This window comes from Brassica oleracea, chromosome C8 (genome assembly GCF_000695525.1).
Source record: "Brassica oleracea var. oleracea cultivar TO1000 chromosome C8, BOL, whole genome shotgun sequence".
Classification (NCBI taxonomy): Eukaryota; Viridiplantae; Streptophyta; class Magnoliopsida; order Brassicales; family Brassicaceae; genus Brassica; species Brassica oleracea.
The window spans coordinates 27004128-27016423 of NC_027755.1; the positions used below are offsets into that span (position 1 = coordinate 27004128).

Here is a 12296-nt window from a genome sequence, read left to right on the forward strand (position 1 = left end):
AATCACATGCCATAGAAACAATTATCAGTTTGATCTGGAAGTAAAAACAAAAAGAAAAGTCCAACAAGCACAAGCTACACATATTTAAATCTCCAAACCTCTTAAACCCTCACATATGTATGAAACTCGTTTTGGAGTTTAAATCCTAGTAGAATGGAGATCTGTATGGAGTCCCTTTCCTCCTATGTTTTCTCTTCATAATGGGTTCAGACGCATCTTCTGAACTCTCCTTTCTCTTCACAACGGGTTCATCAACATCATCTGAACTCTCCATCATGTCATCGAGTTGTGATCCAAGAACGCTCCTAAACTATCAAATATTAACAAATAGTGTTAACATATTTACACAACCCAACAAATTTGTGGAGTTGCAATTGTAAAAGAAAAGTGAAAAAAAAAACAGAAATAATTAACCATAATAATTTACCTTGCATTCTACAGAACAGAAAGCAGAAGAAGCAGTTTCAAAAGCCCATCCACAGACTTTGCATCTATGTGAAACATTGTTTCTAAAACAATGAACGTCACTTTCACATCTCTGATTAATAAAAACTATCCAAGACCGGTTCACAGAAAACATATGTATCCCAGATATGTCCATATATTTTGATATGAAGTCTTTCCTTACTCCTGTCTGGTTTGAACATCTAAATGCCTGCGATTTCAAAACCCAATAATCATAATTAAAGCTTGTTTTCGTATCAAAAGGGACCAGTTAACTGATTTACGTAACTATAAAATAAGTTTTTTAAAATAAAAATATTAAGAAGGAATATTGTTTACTTGAATGATAAGATGGTCTTTGTGATCGTTCTTCTTGAAGCAGACATTGCAAAAAGGAGGAATCATACAATCGCAACAGAAGTAACGCCGTTGTTCTTTGATGTGTTGATCGCATAATTCATGGAATAGTCTCGACTTCACCATCTGAATTAGCCATGGAAATCTTCTGATTTGAACTTCAAAAATCTCTTTCATACTTTCCCCCATAATAGTTTTTTTTCTATCGGAAGCAAATTCAATATAGTGCGATATGTTTTGGAATCGGGGACTTCTACTTTTACACTTTTATAGAGCAGATAGAATAGTCAAGAAAGATTAGGGTTTATAGTTCTTTTTTTGTTAAAGGTTCGGGTTTATCTTTCACTTCTAAATAAAAGCAAACGCCTCCTTTTGATTTTTGCTCAATAAGAAATATCCTTTTAATATTTTCCCAAAAAAAAAAAAAAATGGAAGTTTGTTTTTTTTTTTTCAAACAAAAAAAATGGAAAACGTTTTTAAGATATGTGATAATACAGTAGTTCAAACTTCAAAGTCGCCAACTTTCAACAGTAAGTTGATACAACAACAAACAATCATCATAACTTTCCAGAAACGAAATTTTGCAAGTATCTATCTGGTTGTCCAAGATCTTAAGAGCATTGAAAAGTACTAATATCACATCTATAACCAAAACATATGATGAGGACCAGAGGTTGGGTCACCTGGGCGTCTCAAAACTCTGATTCTCTCCGCGCATAGCTTCTCTAGGTCCCCAACAAGGTCAAGTCTCCAACACTCGCGTAAATCGAGATGTTCCAGGTGAAGACAACCGTCGAGAATAGCTCGCAAGCCCCTGTTGCTCATATATGGGTTCCCAGAAAGTTGGAGGTTGCGTAGTTCCGGCATGCTTCCAGCAATCGCTATGGCAAACTCATCATCACTATAACTAAGCACAGGGTAGTATTGCTTCAATGTCTTAAGATTTGGACAAGACTTGCCTACAGCTTTCAGAGTCTCCTCTTCAAATGAACAGTATGAAATGTCGAGTTCTTCAAGAAACGGAAGTTTCCCAGCTGCTTGGAGAAGCCCATCGTTTACTTCATGACACATTGCGATTCTTAGGGTTCTCAGGTTCCTTGAGCTGCAAGTAATTGTTCTAACTTCTAAGTACACCAAGTTACCAACAAGAAACATATAGTCATCGTAGAATCAATCGAAACTACGTACCTATCGGCGATGTGATTCAGGAGAGAATCAGTACAGAAATACCAAATGTCAATCTCAACCAAACCGCCCTGGCTACGATCAACAGCGTTGCGACACATGGCAACGTGACGAGACCTGGTCAAAAAGTCCATGAATCCCAAGTCGTTGTGCATATTATACTTCCGCCACATCGAAGGTTCTTTACAGACGCTATGCCACGATTTGCACACTTTCTGAGCCTTTTCCAGTATATCCACCGTGCCAAGACGGCTCAATATCGACCATGTTAGTTCCGGCGGAAGCCCCGCCCAGTCTCTGTATCTTCCGTCTTTCGTCATCGCCAGGAAGCAAGAACGAGGAGAAAGAAACCGATCGCAACAGCCAAGAAGAAGAGAGACGTCACAGTTCGAGTAATAGCGGATAATATAATCTTCTCATTAACAATATAATCTAATGGGCATAGGCTTATATAACTCATTCCTTGGTTAATATATGAGCTTTATATGTTAAAATAAAGGAATACTAATTTTACCATATAAACTTGATACCATTTCCAAATTTACTTTTAAATGATTAATACTTTCATAAAGGTCTTTTGTGATTGAAAAGACTGTACTAATCATCCTAAATCATTTATAAATGTAATAATCATTTATAAAAACATTTGTATGCCTATGGAATAGTTTATTTTTCGGCTAAGCCTCTTAAGCTTCATTCGAATTTTATATATGTTCGAGTTATATTTGATTAATTATACTTCAGATTTTTTTAAAAAAAATTTGTATGACTTGGTATATGATTTATTTTGAATCTAAATTTATTTCAGATTTAGTTAATAATACTTCATATTCAATTACTTTTAAATATCACATCAAAATAAATATAAAATTGGATATTTGAATTATTTAATTATGTTTCAAAAACTATTTTCAGATATTTGAGTTTGTCTTTTTTTAGAATTTTGGATTTTTTTTAAGATATTCATTTGGATTTGTGGCGAATTAGGTTAATACACTTGTAATCCGAAAAACCACACTTCAGAGTTCATTCAAATATTTTTTAAAGATTACATATTCAGATTTTAGGTTCAAATTTGGATTTTTGGGTTCAGTTACAAAAATGCTGAGGCCTAAGTGGTAAGAACATCATTAACCCATATACTTAGATTTCTTAATGACTTTTTAAATATTGATTGTTAGTTAAAAGACTTAGTTAAGAGACACCCTTTTTTTTGTGCTCCAATAGTAGTCTCTTAATTACGGGTTCTTAAAAAAAATTATTAAACATTGTTTTATTTTAAAAAAAATATTTATTAAATAAAACATAGTAAAAAGATTACATTTTAAACATAAATTTAAAATAAAAACATAAAAACATAGATTAAAAATAAACGAGAATAATTTGAAAGAAACATCCGAGCTCAGTTGTTGTCTTCATCACGTCCAAATTTACGCTATATGTTCAACCAAATCATCTTTGAGTTGTTGATGCATTTGCCTATCACGAATTCTAGTTCGAGCACCCATCATATTGGCGATATTTGTAGGGATATCTGTAGTATACGTGAAATCTACATGTGAACTTCTGTTGTCCTCGGCTTGTTGGAACTCTGAAACATCAAATTGAGTGTATCCATCTCGTTCGTCTTCCACTATCATATTATGGAGGATGATGCATGCTCTCATAATCTTTCCAATTTTGACTTTATCCCAAAAAGTGCAGGATTTTTAACAATGGCAAAGCGAGCTTGAAAGACTCCAAAAGCACGCTCGACATCTTTTCGGACAGCTTCTTGATGTTGAGCAAATAAAACCACTTTCGGACCTTGTGGTATTTGAATGGATTTGATAAAAGTTGTCCATTTCGGATAAATATCATCGGTGAGATAGTAAGCCAAATGGTACTCTCTTCCATTCACAGAGTATGTGACTTGCAGAGCTTGACCATTAACTACGTCATCAAAAACATGTGAGTGATCAAGAATATTGATATCATTTAAGGTACCTGGAGGTCCAAAAAACGCATGGCATAACCATAGATCATACGAAGCAACCGCCTCTAAAACGATTGTGGGTTTTCTCGAACCACGTGAATATTGATTTTTCCAAGTGGTGGGACAATTCTTCTATTCCCAGTGCATACAGTCGATGCTTCCAATCATCCCGGGAAATCCACGATGCTCTCCAATATCAAGTAGACGTTGAAGATCAGCCGTTATTGATCTTCTCAGGTACTCATCGCCGAATAAATATATTATTCCTTCCACAAAATTTTCCAAACATGAACGAGTTGTAGTTTCACCGAGCCGGAGGTATTCGTCGACCGTGTCAGCCGCACTACCATATGCCAAGACACGAATGGCTGTTGTACACCTTTGGAGTGATGAGAGACCAACCCTTCCAAGACCATCTTTCTTTGGGCGAAAGAAGTGAATTTCGTTGGAGATACGATCAACAATGTGCATGAACAATGTCTTGTTCATTCTAAAACGTCGTCGGGAAAAAAAAATTCAGGATACATTGGAGTTTCACTGAAATAATCATTCCATAAACGTACATGACCTTCTTCACTATTTCTTTCGATATAAGCTTTTTTTTTTTTCCTTTGTTCTTCTTGATCATCATGAATGGTAAAATTCTGAAATATTTGATCAAAAGGTTGATCAAACATTTGATCAAATGTATCATCAATTGAATCCTGTAAAATATTTTGAGAAGAATAAGCCATATATGGTGATTAAAGAGAAAAGATGAGTAAAGCAAGAGTGTTGTGATTAAAGAGAAAAATAGAAAGAAGAGTTAGGTAAATATTTTGAACATGAGTAACTTGCAATGGACTTGAGAAGGAAGAACAACGTTTGATCTTGTGTTTACATAAATAGTTTGAACATGAGTAACTCGAAATGGACTTGAGAAGGAAGAAGAACGTTTGTTCTTGTGAACTAGAGATGGACTTGAGAAGGAAAAATAAAGTTTGATCTTCTGAACTTGTCAATACATTTTCATTTATACAAGTTTCATAACAACAAAGTCCGTGACACTTTCATAACAACAAAGTCCGTGACATTACAAAACAAGAGAGTAAAAGACAAGTGACATGAGAATACAAGACAATCTGTGACATTAGAATACAAGACATGTGACAAGAGAGTACAGATGCCTACACGGATGCTCCCAAAACTTGTGTGTTGCAAGAGTCAAATTCGTACAAGAGAGTCTGTGACAAGAGAGTTGCAACAGAGCCCAAACCTGAAACAAACAATAACATGAATCAATAACCATAAGCAAGAACATGAACATGAAACAGAAAGAGAACAACAAACATCACGTACAAGAACATGAAACAGAACAACATGAAGCATATCATTCTCATTACTAAAACAGAACAAGACAAAGCACAAGAACTTGAAACATGAAACATGAAATATGAAACAGAAACAGAATCAGAAAAATCACAAGAACTTGAAACAGAAACAACACGACCTTGCGACCTTAAAACTAACTAGACATTAAGTCATTGATGAGCTTCTTCATAGTCGGCTAGAGGTTCTTTTTTTTTGCAATAAGAGAGTCAAGAAAACTCATCTTCGATAACCTCTCCTTCATTGCCAAGTCTTACTGTTTAATGTCCCACATTCTCTGAAACTCATTCAGCACATTCTCCTCTGCCATAGTCTTCTTACCACGGGCATTTGCAGCCTTCACACCTGCGGGACGCTTGGTTTCAGTAGCTTGAGAGCTTGATGAATCTGCACCGTCATCACACTTCCTCTTCTTAGAGCCTCCATCGTTTTTAGCAGTGGAAAGGTCACACCACTTCTAGTCGTTCTGCAACTCATTCCAAGCATGCTCAAGAGTGAATTTCTTCTTGTGGTTGTTGTAGAATATTTCATGAGCTCTTTTTAGGACATCATTCTCATTGCATCCGCTAGTTTTCTCTCTAGTTGCGGCTTTATAACACCTACAGAACTTGCAAACCAAGTCATTCATCTTGTGCCACCATTGCTTACAGTGACTAGCTTCCCTCTGTTTGCAGCCAGCAAGCTTTGGACTTGCCCCAAAGTAAGTTGCAATTCTCTTCCAGAAGGCGCCTGATTATTGCTAGTTGCCAACCACTGGATCTTTGGTCTGATCAACACAATATCATCCGTGGGCGTCCACTTCCTCCGTTCCCGACGCTCACCAACATCATCAGTGTCTAGAGAAGAAACTTGAGATGAAGATAGTGTACTACTATCTTCATAGTTACCAAAGGAAATACTTTGTTGGCTATTAAGTAGCTCAACAAAGTTTGAACTCTACATAAATGGATTAGAATCCATGTCCAAAGCACGCTCAAGCAAAAAAGAAATAAAAGAACAATGGTGAAGAAGTGAGAGGGGAAGAACACGGTTTGAAGAAAGAGGAGAAGGAAACATTTTAATAGACATGATGAGTAGTAGTGTAGTACCAATGCATAGATCACAACCAACCAAACCGAGTGCATTTACTTCTAACACATTCATCATTACACCATTGATTTCTACCTAACCATAACCTAACACTAACCACACCATTAATTACCCTCGATTCTATTCAGACCAGAAGCTAAACCTATCCATTTAGACAAGATCAGTTGCGGCTCACTAACACAAAACAAAGAGAGAACAAATCAAAGCTTGTTAACGCTAACCTGTACTCCTTTGTTAGATGAACTTGGTTTATTGTATTCTTCATTCGAGCTTCAGACACAAAGAACAAATCAAGAGACAACGTTTACATCTGGATTAAACCCTGATCAAATACAGAAAGAAAAAAATTAATCAAGAGAAACAAAATTGAAAGAAACAGCACAAACAAATCAAAAAATTAAAGTTTGAAGAACATGAATCAGAAGCTTTACCTTTCGATTGGAGGAGAGCCATCGAGTAGAGTAGAAGTCCATCGCCGTCGAGGAGAACCACAGAGAGACAAAATCGAACAGACAAACAAATTAAAAGACATGCAAAACTGATCAGAACAAGAACACGCATCATCTAAGACATGCATAAACAACACACTTTACCTTTCGATTTGAAGACAGCCACACAGATAGAGGTTCGTCGCCGTCAAGGAGAGCCACCGAGAGAGAGGTGGCCGACAAGAGCCACCAAGGGAGACGTCGCGGAGAAGAGCAGAGCCACCGACGAGAGGAATCGATGGAGCGAAGTCGAAAGCGTTTCGTCGGCGAGAGGAATCGAGAGAGATAGAAGCCGACGAGAGAGGTCGCCGACAAAAGCCACCGAAGAAGACGTCGTGGAGAAGATCAGAGCCACCCAGAAAAAGAATCGAGAGAGAAGAGCTTTCGTCGAGGAGATGATTCAAGAGAGAGAAGTCGAGAAGGTCGAAAGACCAAACCTCTCCTCCACCCACTCATGTTTCGACAGGTGTCCCATAAGATATGTTCCTTGCGGAGGCAGATTAAAAGACGTGCTTTCCGTGTTTTGTATTTTTCATTTTCTTTTTAGTCACAATAAAGCTAAGATACATGCGAGGGATAATGGTGCTCTAAGTACACGACTTACTTTTTATTTATAACGTGTGTATATTAAAGCTGGGATAATTTACTTCACATTAACGGAACATGTTCTTCTTCCTTTTTTGTCAACACAGAACATGTTCTTGAGTAAATGAAATGTACATTCATGTTCTATGATTGTTATTATGATTCCTATCTATACATATAAGCCCTGTCAGTATAATAACGAAGGTAAACTCCAAAGATTGAAAAGAGCCGAAGCAAGTAACAGAAACCAACACAAGAAAGCCAATGTAGCCGAGACTTGGTATTGGCTACAGAGGTTATCGCCGCAGATGGGTGCACCCAAAGACGAAAGCAGCTGGGTTGCACTGGCTACACCACATGCCCCACCCAGTGAAAGAAACGACATTACCTGAGTTACAAAGAATAATGATATTACAATACGCAGCTATACATTAGGAAGATTAATAAAGCACTCTTTTTTTTATTTTGCTTACGGTATCACCGGCGAGAACCATGGATAGAAGTCTTGGTTCATGAGGAAGTTGTTTGAGTAAAACAGAGTATGTATCGGCCAGTGCAAGTGAGATGCTCCATGGAGTTACGAAAGCCATCACAGTCGTCAAATAGCTTCAAGAAAATATCAAAAATCAAATATTTTATGAATGAATATGCAAAGAGAGTTTGTTTAATACAACAGTCTTTCACAATCTCACCAAAACAAGTGCAACCACTAACCAAACATCAGAGATCATGGAACCAAACCCTATCTATCCTCTTATGTTTAATTTGATCAATACAACGAACAGAGACCAAACCCTATCCTCAAATGTTTGATCAAAACCACGAACAGAGACCAAACCCTATCCTCAAATTCTTAATCAAAATCACAAACAGAGACCAAACCCTGTTCTCTCAATTGTGTGATCAAAACCACGAACAGAGACCAAACCGTATCCTCAATAGTGTGATCAAAATTCAGAATTTCCAACAATTTTGTGTCGATAATACAAAACAGAGAGAAACCCTTGTCAAAATTTCACATCTTTGGTTTCTCAGAATCATCTTTCCATCGATTCAAGAAATTTTCAGAACCCAGAAAGTTGCAGGACAATAGTACAGAACCTCTTACCATGATCGAACAAGAACTTGAGGGAAACGTGTAGGGTATTACCAGAAGGTAGTGAAGTCATAGAAGTCGTAATCCAAACACATGAAGATGAGAGAAGCGGATGAGAAGATGATTTGGCCGAAACGGAGAGCAAAACTGGCGCTGGTGCCAAACGATCCCGGCACATGCTCCATCCCCCTGCTCTTTCTCTCCACATAGCAAAAAGAAGAAGCATCAATTCAACTCATTTTCCTGGAAAATTCGTAGCCAGAAAGAAAAAAAAAAAAAAACCTTTATTCATCCATACCTGTGACGACGCCAACTGTACTCTGTTTTCCCTTTATTCTCTTTTTGCTTTGCTGTTTTACAAAAATTAATTACTTCATAAACTACTAACGTTTTTTAATTTATAATGGGCAATATAAATATGTGTTATTTAGTTTTTTTTTTCTCAATGTTTTTTTTTTAACTCCATTTCATTAACTTTTCAAGAAAGTAACGATTACAATTCTGTTCTAAACCGAATCCATAGAGTAATGCCTTTTTTGTTTGTTCATGACTGTATTTTCCACTCTATTTTGTAGTTTTTTTTTTGCAATGGGATTGAAAATTCTCTAATTTTACAAAAATACTTCCAAAAAAGAATACAGAAACTCCAAAAAATGCCCTAAAAAAATGTTTAACCAATAACCAAGAGGAGTTGAAGCTGATGAAGAGTTTATCATGATGCTTCGAGAGAGTGGGTCCAAGCGTAGTCAGAGAGTTTGTTTTATGTCCTGAATGATCATCTGACCCGGTCTGCACAATCTTGTGTAAAGTCTTGAGTTTCTCTCCTTCCAAACCACATAGATAACAATTTGAAAGATTATTCTTATAATGAGTAGTTTCTTATCATCTGTAGTCGGGTCTTTCATCCATCTCAAGCAATCCTCAAACAAGTTTGGAGGCGAGAGATGCAGGCGTGAACAGAAGAAAGACCATACCTCAGAGCTATAACTGCAGTCGAAGAACAAATGCTGCCTCGATTCCTCACTCCCCGAGCATAAGAGACAATCCAGAGGTACATTAGTTCCCCATCTACGTAATCTGTCTCGAGTTGACATTCGATTTCTTACCACAATCCAAGAAATAAAAGCATGCTTTGGTATCTCCCTTTGAACCAAACTTGATCATGCCAATAGACCGGCAGGTTTGGTTGATGTAGTGTGAGCCACGTTTTTGCTGTGGAGAATGTTGTTGAAGGAGGAGCCTCACCCATCTTCCACAAATACGTATCATCATCAGATGATTGTATAATCGGTGTGGGCAAGGGAAGACATTGCCCAAGCAAGGTGATTATAGCATTCCTGCTACGGTAAGCACTAAGCCACCACTCACCATTCACCAAAGCCTCTGCAACTTTCGCCTCCCTAGACAGACCCGAGACCATCAGACCTCTCTCGCCAGTGAGATGAATCAAAGGTCCAAGGTCTGTCCAATTATCAAACCAAAATATTGTTGTGATTTCGGAGCCCACTTCGCATACTACAAATGGTCTAGAAACCCTTATTAGTTTGCACAGTCTCTTCCAAATCCAGTCATCTCCTCAACGAGGAGTGAGTTCTCAAAAAAAATTTGTGCAGATCTTGTTCTGTCTCATCCACGAAACTCAGAAAGAACCACCAGCTGCAAAAAGTAACCAGATCAACTTCAAAGCCAAAAATTGATTCCAATCTTCCAACCTCTTCAGCCCTAGACCACCTTCATTCTTAGGTGTACAAACCGAGATCCAACTTATCTTAGCCCCCTTAGCAGATTGCGGAGCTCCTTGCCACAAAAAAGCATTGCACATTCTTTCTAGAATCCTTATACATTCGTTTGGGAGAATGAAAATGGACGTCCAGAAAGAAATGGTTGAGTAAATTACCGCTTGTATTAGCTGAAACTGGCCTGCAAAAGACAGATGCTTCACTGTCCAGGAGTTAAAACGAGCTTCAATCTTTTCGAGTAATGGCCTAAAATTCGACTTTCTCATTTGTTTTGGAGGAGAGGGGCACACCTAGATATCTGACCGGAAGCGCTCCTTGCTTTATTCCCAAATTCTCAGCCATTTCCAGACAACGAGAGTGACTCCCACCATCAATCATAAGTTCTATTTTGTCTCTGTTTATACTGAGCCCTGAAATTTGTTTGAATTCTTCCAAAATTTCCAGGATTCCTGCCAAAGACTCCTCTGATCCATCAAAAAAACCAATACATCATCCGCAAAGCTCAAGTGGGTGATAAGTGGAGCTTCACAAGATGGGTGAGGTCTGAATCTGTTATTTAACACTCCTTGATCCAACATCTTCGACGGGACGTCCATAGCAAGGACAAACAACAAGGAGGATATGGGGTCTCCTTGTCGGAGTCCTTTAGTAGCAATGGAGCTCTCTGTTTACTACCACACTATATGAGGTTGTCACAACGCACTCTTTGATCCATCCAACCAGCTTCTCCGGGAGATCAATGGCCCTGAGTAAATTAAGAATAAAATCCCAACTAAGGTTATCGTAAGCCTTTGCAAGATCAATCTTCAAACAGCCACGAGAGATACGTCCCTCGACATGAAAATATGTTACCAACTCCGAAGCTAGAAGGACATTCTCGCTGAGCAATCTTCTTTCCATGAACCCCACCTGATTCCTTTGAACTACTTCATCGATAAAGAGCTTGATTTTTTTCTTTAGGATTCTTGTTATCACTTTGTAGATAGTAGAGCATAAGGAGAATGGTCTGAAGAGGCTTAGCTTATCAGCACCCACAATCTTAGGAATTGGAGCAATGGTTGTAGCATTAAATTTCTACAACATTTTTCCTCCTACAGAGAACTCTTTAACAGCTGCGAGTACATCAGCTCCAACCATTGATCACGCTTCCCAAAAAAATTCAGCAGGAAACCCATCTGGTCCTGGAGGCTTGCTTTTTGGTATGGACAACAATGTTGATCTGATCTCATCTTTGATTGGGACTGCACACAACTTCTCAAAAAGAGAGCTTGGCAGCTGTACCTCATCAAAATCTTCAGTTCACTCATTGTGGGAGGAGAAATATCCACCGAGACTGAACTTAATAAGTGTTGGAAGTAAGATACCACCATGTCCTTCATTTGCGCCTTGTTTGTAACTTTGATGTCATTCCCATCGATAAAATATCTTATTGCATTCCTAGCTTGATGAGCTAAAACTGCCTTGAAGAAAAACTTTGTATTGGAATCCCAATCTCTGAGCCATCTTATTCTTGACTTAGCTTTGAAGAAAATCTGAAGGGCAGAATCCAACAATCTCCATTTTTTGCGTACTACAAACTCGCGCCAGAATAGGGAATCCGAAGGCGTAACTAGTAGTTAACTTTGGATCTCTTGAAGCTCCTCCATGACAAGTTTTGTTTTCTGTTGAATATTTCCAAAACCAATTCTGTTAAGCCTCCTACATGCCTGCTTAACAGCTTTTAACCTTTATTCCAACGAGAATAATTCCGAGCCGACCGCAATTTCTTCCTGCCAAACGGTTGTAACTTACTCCACAAATTGTGGGTGGGTTGAAAGAAAAGATAAATATTTGAAGCTGACCTTTCTGATCTCTGTCACCGTTAGCAAGTCAACTATACACAAGGCGTGATCAGACTCTCCAAGGGCCTCAAATTGAGCAACAACATCTGGAAACACTTCCCTCCAAGTTTCATTTCCTAAGGCTCTATC

General features: G+C 38.0%; 3 protein-coding genes across 4 annotated transcripts; all 3 read right to left on the reverse strand.

The window, feature by feature from the left end:
• Positions 1 to 87: 87 nt before the first annotated feature.
• Positions 88 to 867, reverse strand: LOC106311393 (uncharacterized protein At3g50808). The gene is made up of 3 exons (XM_013748581.1): positions 784 to 867; positions 428 to 655; positions 88 to 310 (listed from the first exon to the last, which is right to left on the reverse strand). Exons 1-3 carry the CDS (start codon positions 847 to 849, stop codon positions 146 to 148), a joined length of 459 nt encoding a protein of 152 aa, XP_013604035.1. The 5' UTR covers positions 850 to 867; the 3' UTR covers positions 88 to 145.
• Positions 868 to 1443: 576 nt separating this feature from the next.
• Positions 1444 to 2306, reverse strand: LOC106309074 (putative F-box/LRR-repeat protein 23). Its single transcript, XM_013746147.1, has 2 exons — positions 1990 to 2306; positions 1444 to 1903 (listed from the first exon to the last, which is right to left on the reverse strand). The coding sequence occupies exons 1-2, from the start codon at positions 2304 to 2306 to the stop codon at positions 1444 to 1446; spliced, it is 777 nt and encodes a 258-aa protein (XP_013601601.1).
• A 5234-nt stretch (positions 2307 to 7540) lies between these two features.
• On the reverse strand, positions 7541 to 8987 carry LOC106309619 (CASP-like protein ARALYDRAFT_485429). 2 transcript variants are annotated; one of them, XM_013746684.1, is made up of 4 exons: positions 8886 to 8987; positions 8642 to 8787; positions 7965 to 8097; positions 7541 to 7879 (listed from the first exon to the last, which is right to left on the reverse strand). In XM_013746684.1, the coding sequence occupies exons 2-4, from the start codon at positions 8770 to 8772 to the stop codon at positions 7679 to 7681; spliced, it is 465 nt and encodes a 154-aa protein (XP_013602138.1). In that variant the 5' UTR covers positions 8773 to 8787; positions 8886 to 8987; the 3' UTR covers positions 7541 to 7678. The 2 variants fall into 2 exon arrangements, with proteins under 2 accessions (XP_013602138.1, XP_013602139.1); XM_013746685.1 differs by lacking the exon at positions 8886 to 8987 and adding an exon at positions 8870 to 8885.
• Between the last annotated feature and the right edge of the window lie 3309 nt (positions 8988 to 12296).

Bases quoted from the DNA above. Each gene is read 5' to 3' on its own strand.
- LOC106311393 (XM_013748581.1), bottom strand. From the start codon at position 849: ATGATTCCTCCTTTTTGCAATGTCTGCTTCAAGAAGAACGATCACAAA. The intron at 656-783 runs GTAAACAATATT...TTGAAATCGCAG, and splicing joins AAGACCATCTTATCATTCAA to GCATTTAGATGTTCAAACCA. The intron at 311-427 runs GTAAATTATTAT...AATATTTGATAG, and splicing joins TCTGTTCTGTAGAATGCAAG to TTTAGGAGCGTTCTTGGATC.
- LOC106309074 (XM_013746147.1), bottom strand. From the start codon at position 2,306: ATGACGAAAGACGGAAGATACAGAGACTGGGCGGGGCTTCCGCCGGAA. The intron at 1,904-1,989 runs GTACGTAGTTTC...AATTACTTGCAG, and splicing joins CTGAATCACATCGCCGATAG to CTCAAGGAACCTGAGAACCC.
- LOC106309619 (XM_013746684.1), bottom strand. From the start codon at position 8,772: ATGGAGCATGTGCCGGGATCGTTTGGCACCAGCGCCAGTTTTGCTCTC. The intron at 8,098-8,641 runs GTAATACCCTAC...ATTTTCTTGAAG, and splicing joins TATGACTTCACTACCTTCTG to CTATTTGACGACTGTGATGG. The intron at 7,880-7,964 runs GTAAGCAAAATA...TTTGTAACTCAG, and splicing joins TGGTTCTCGCCGGTGATACC to GTAATGTCGTTTCTTTCACT.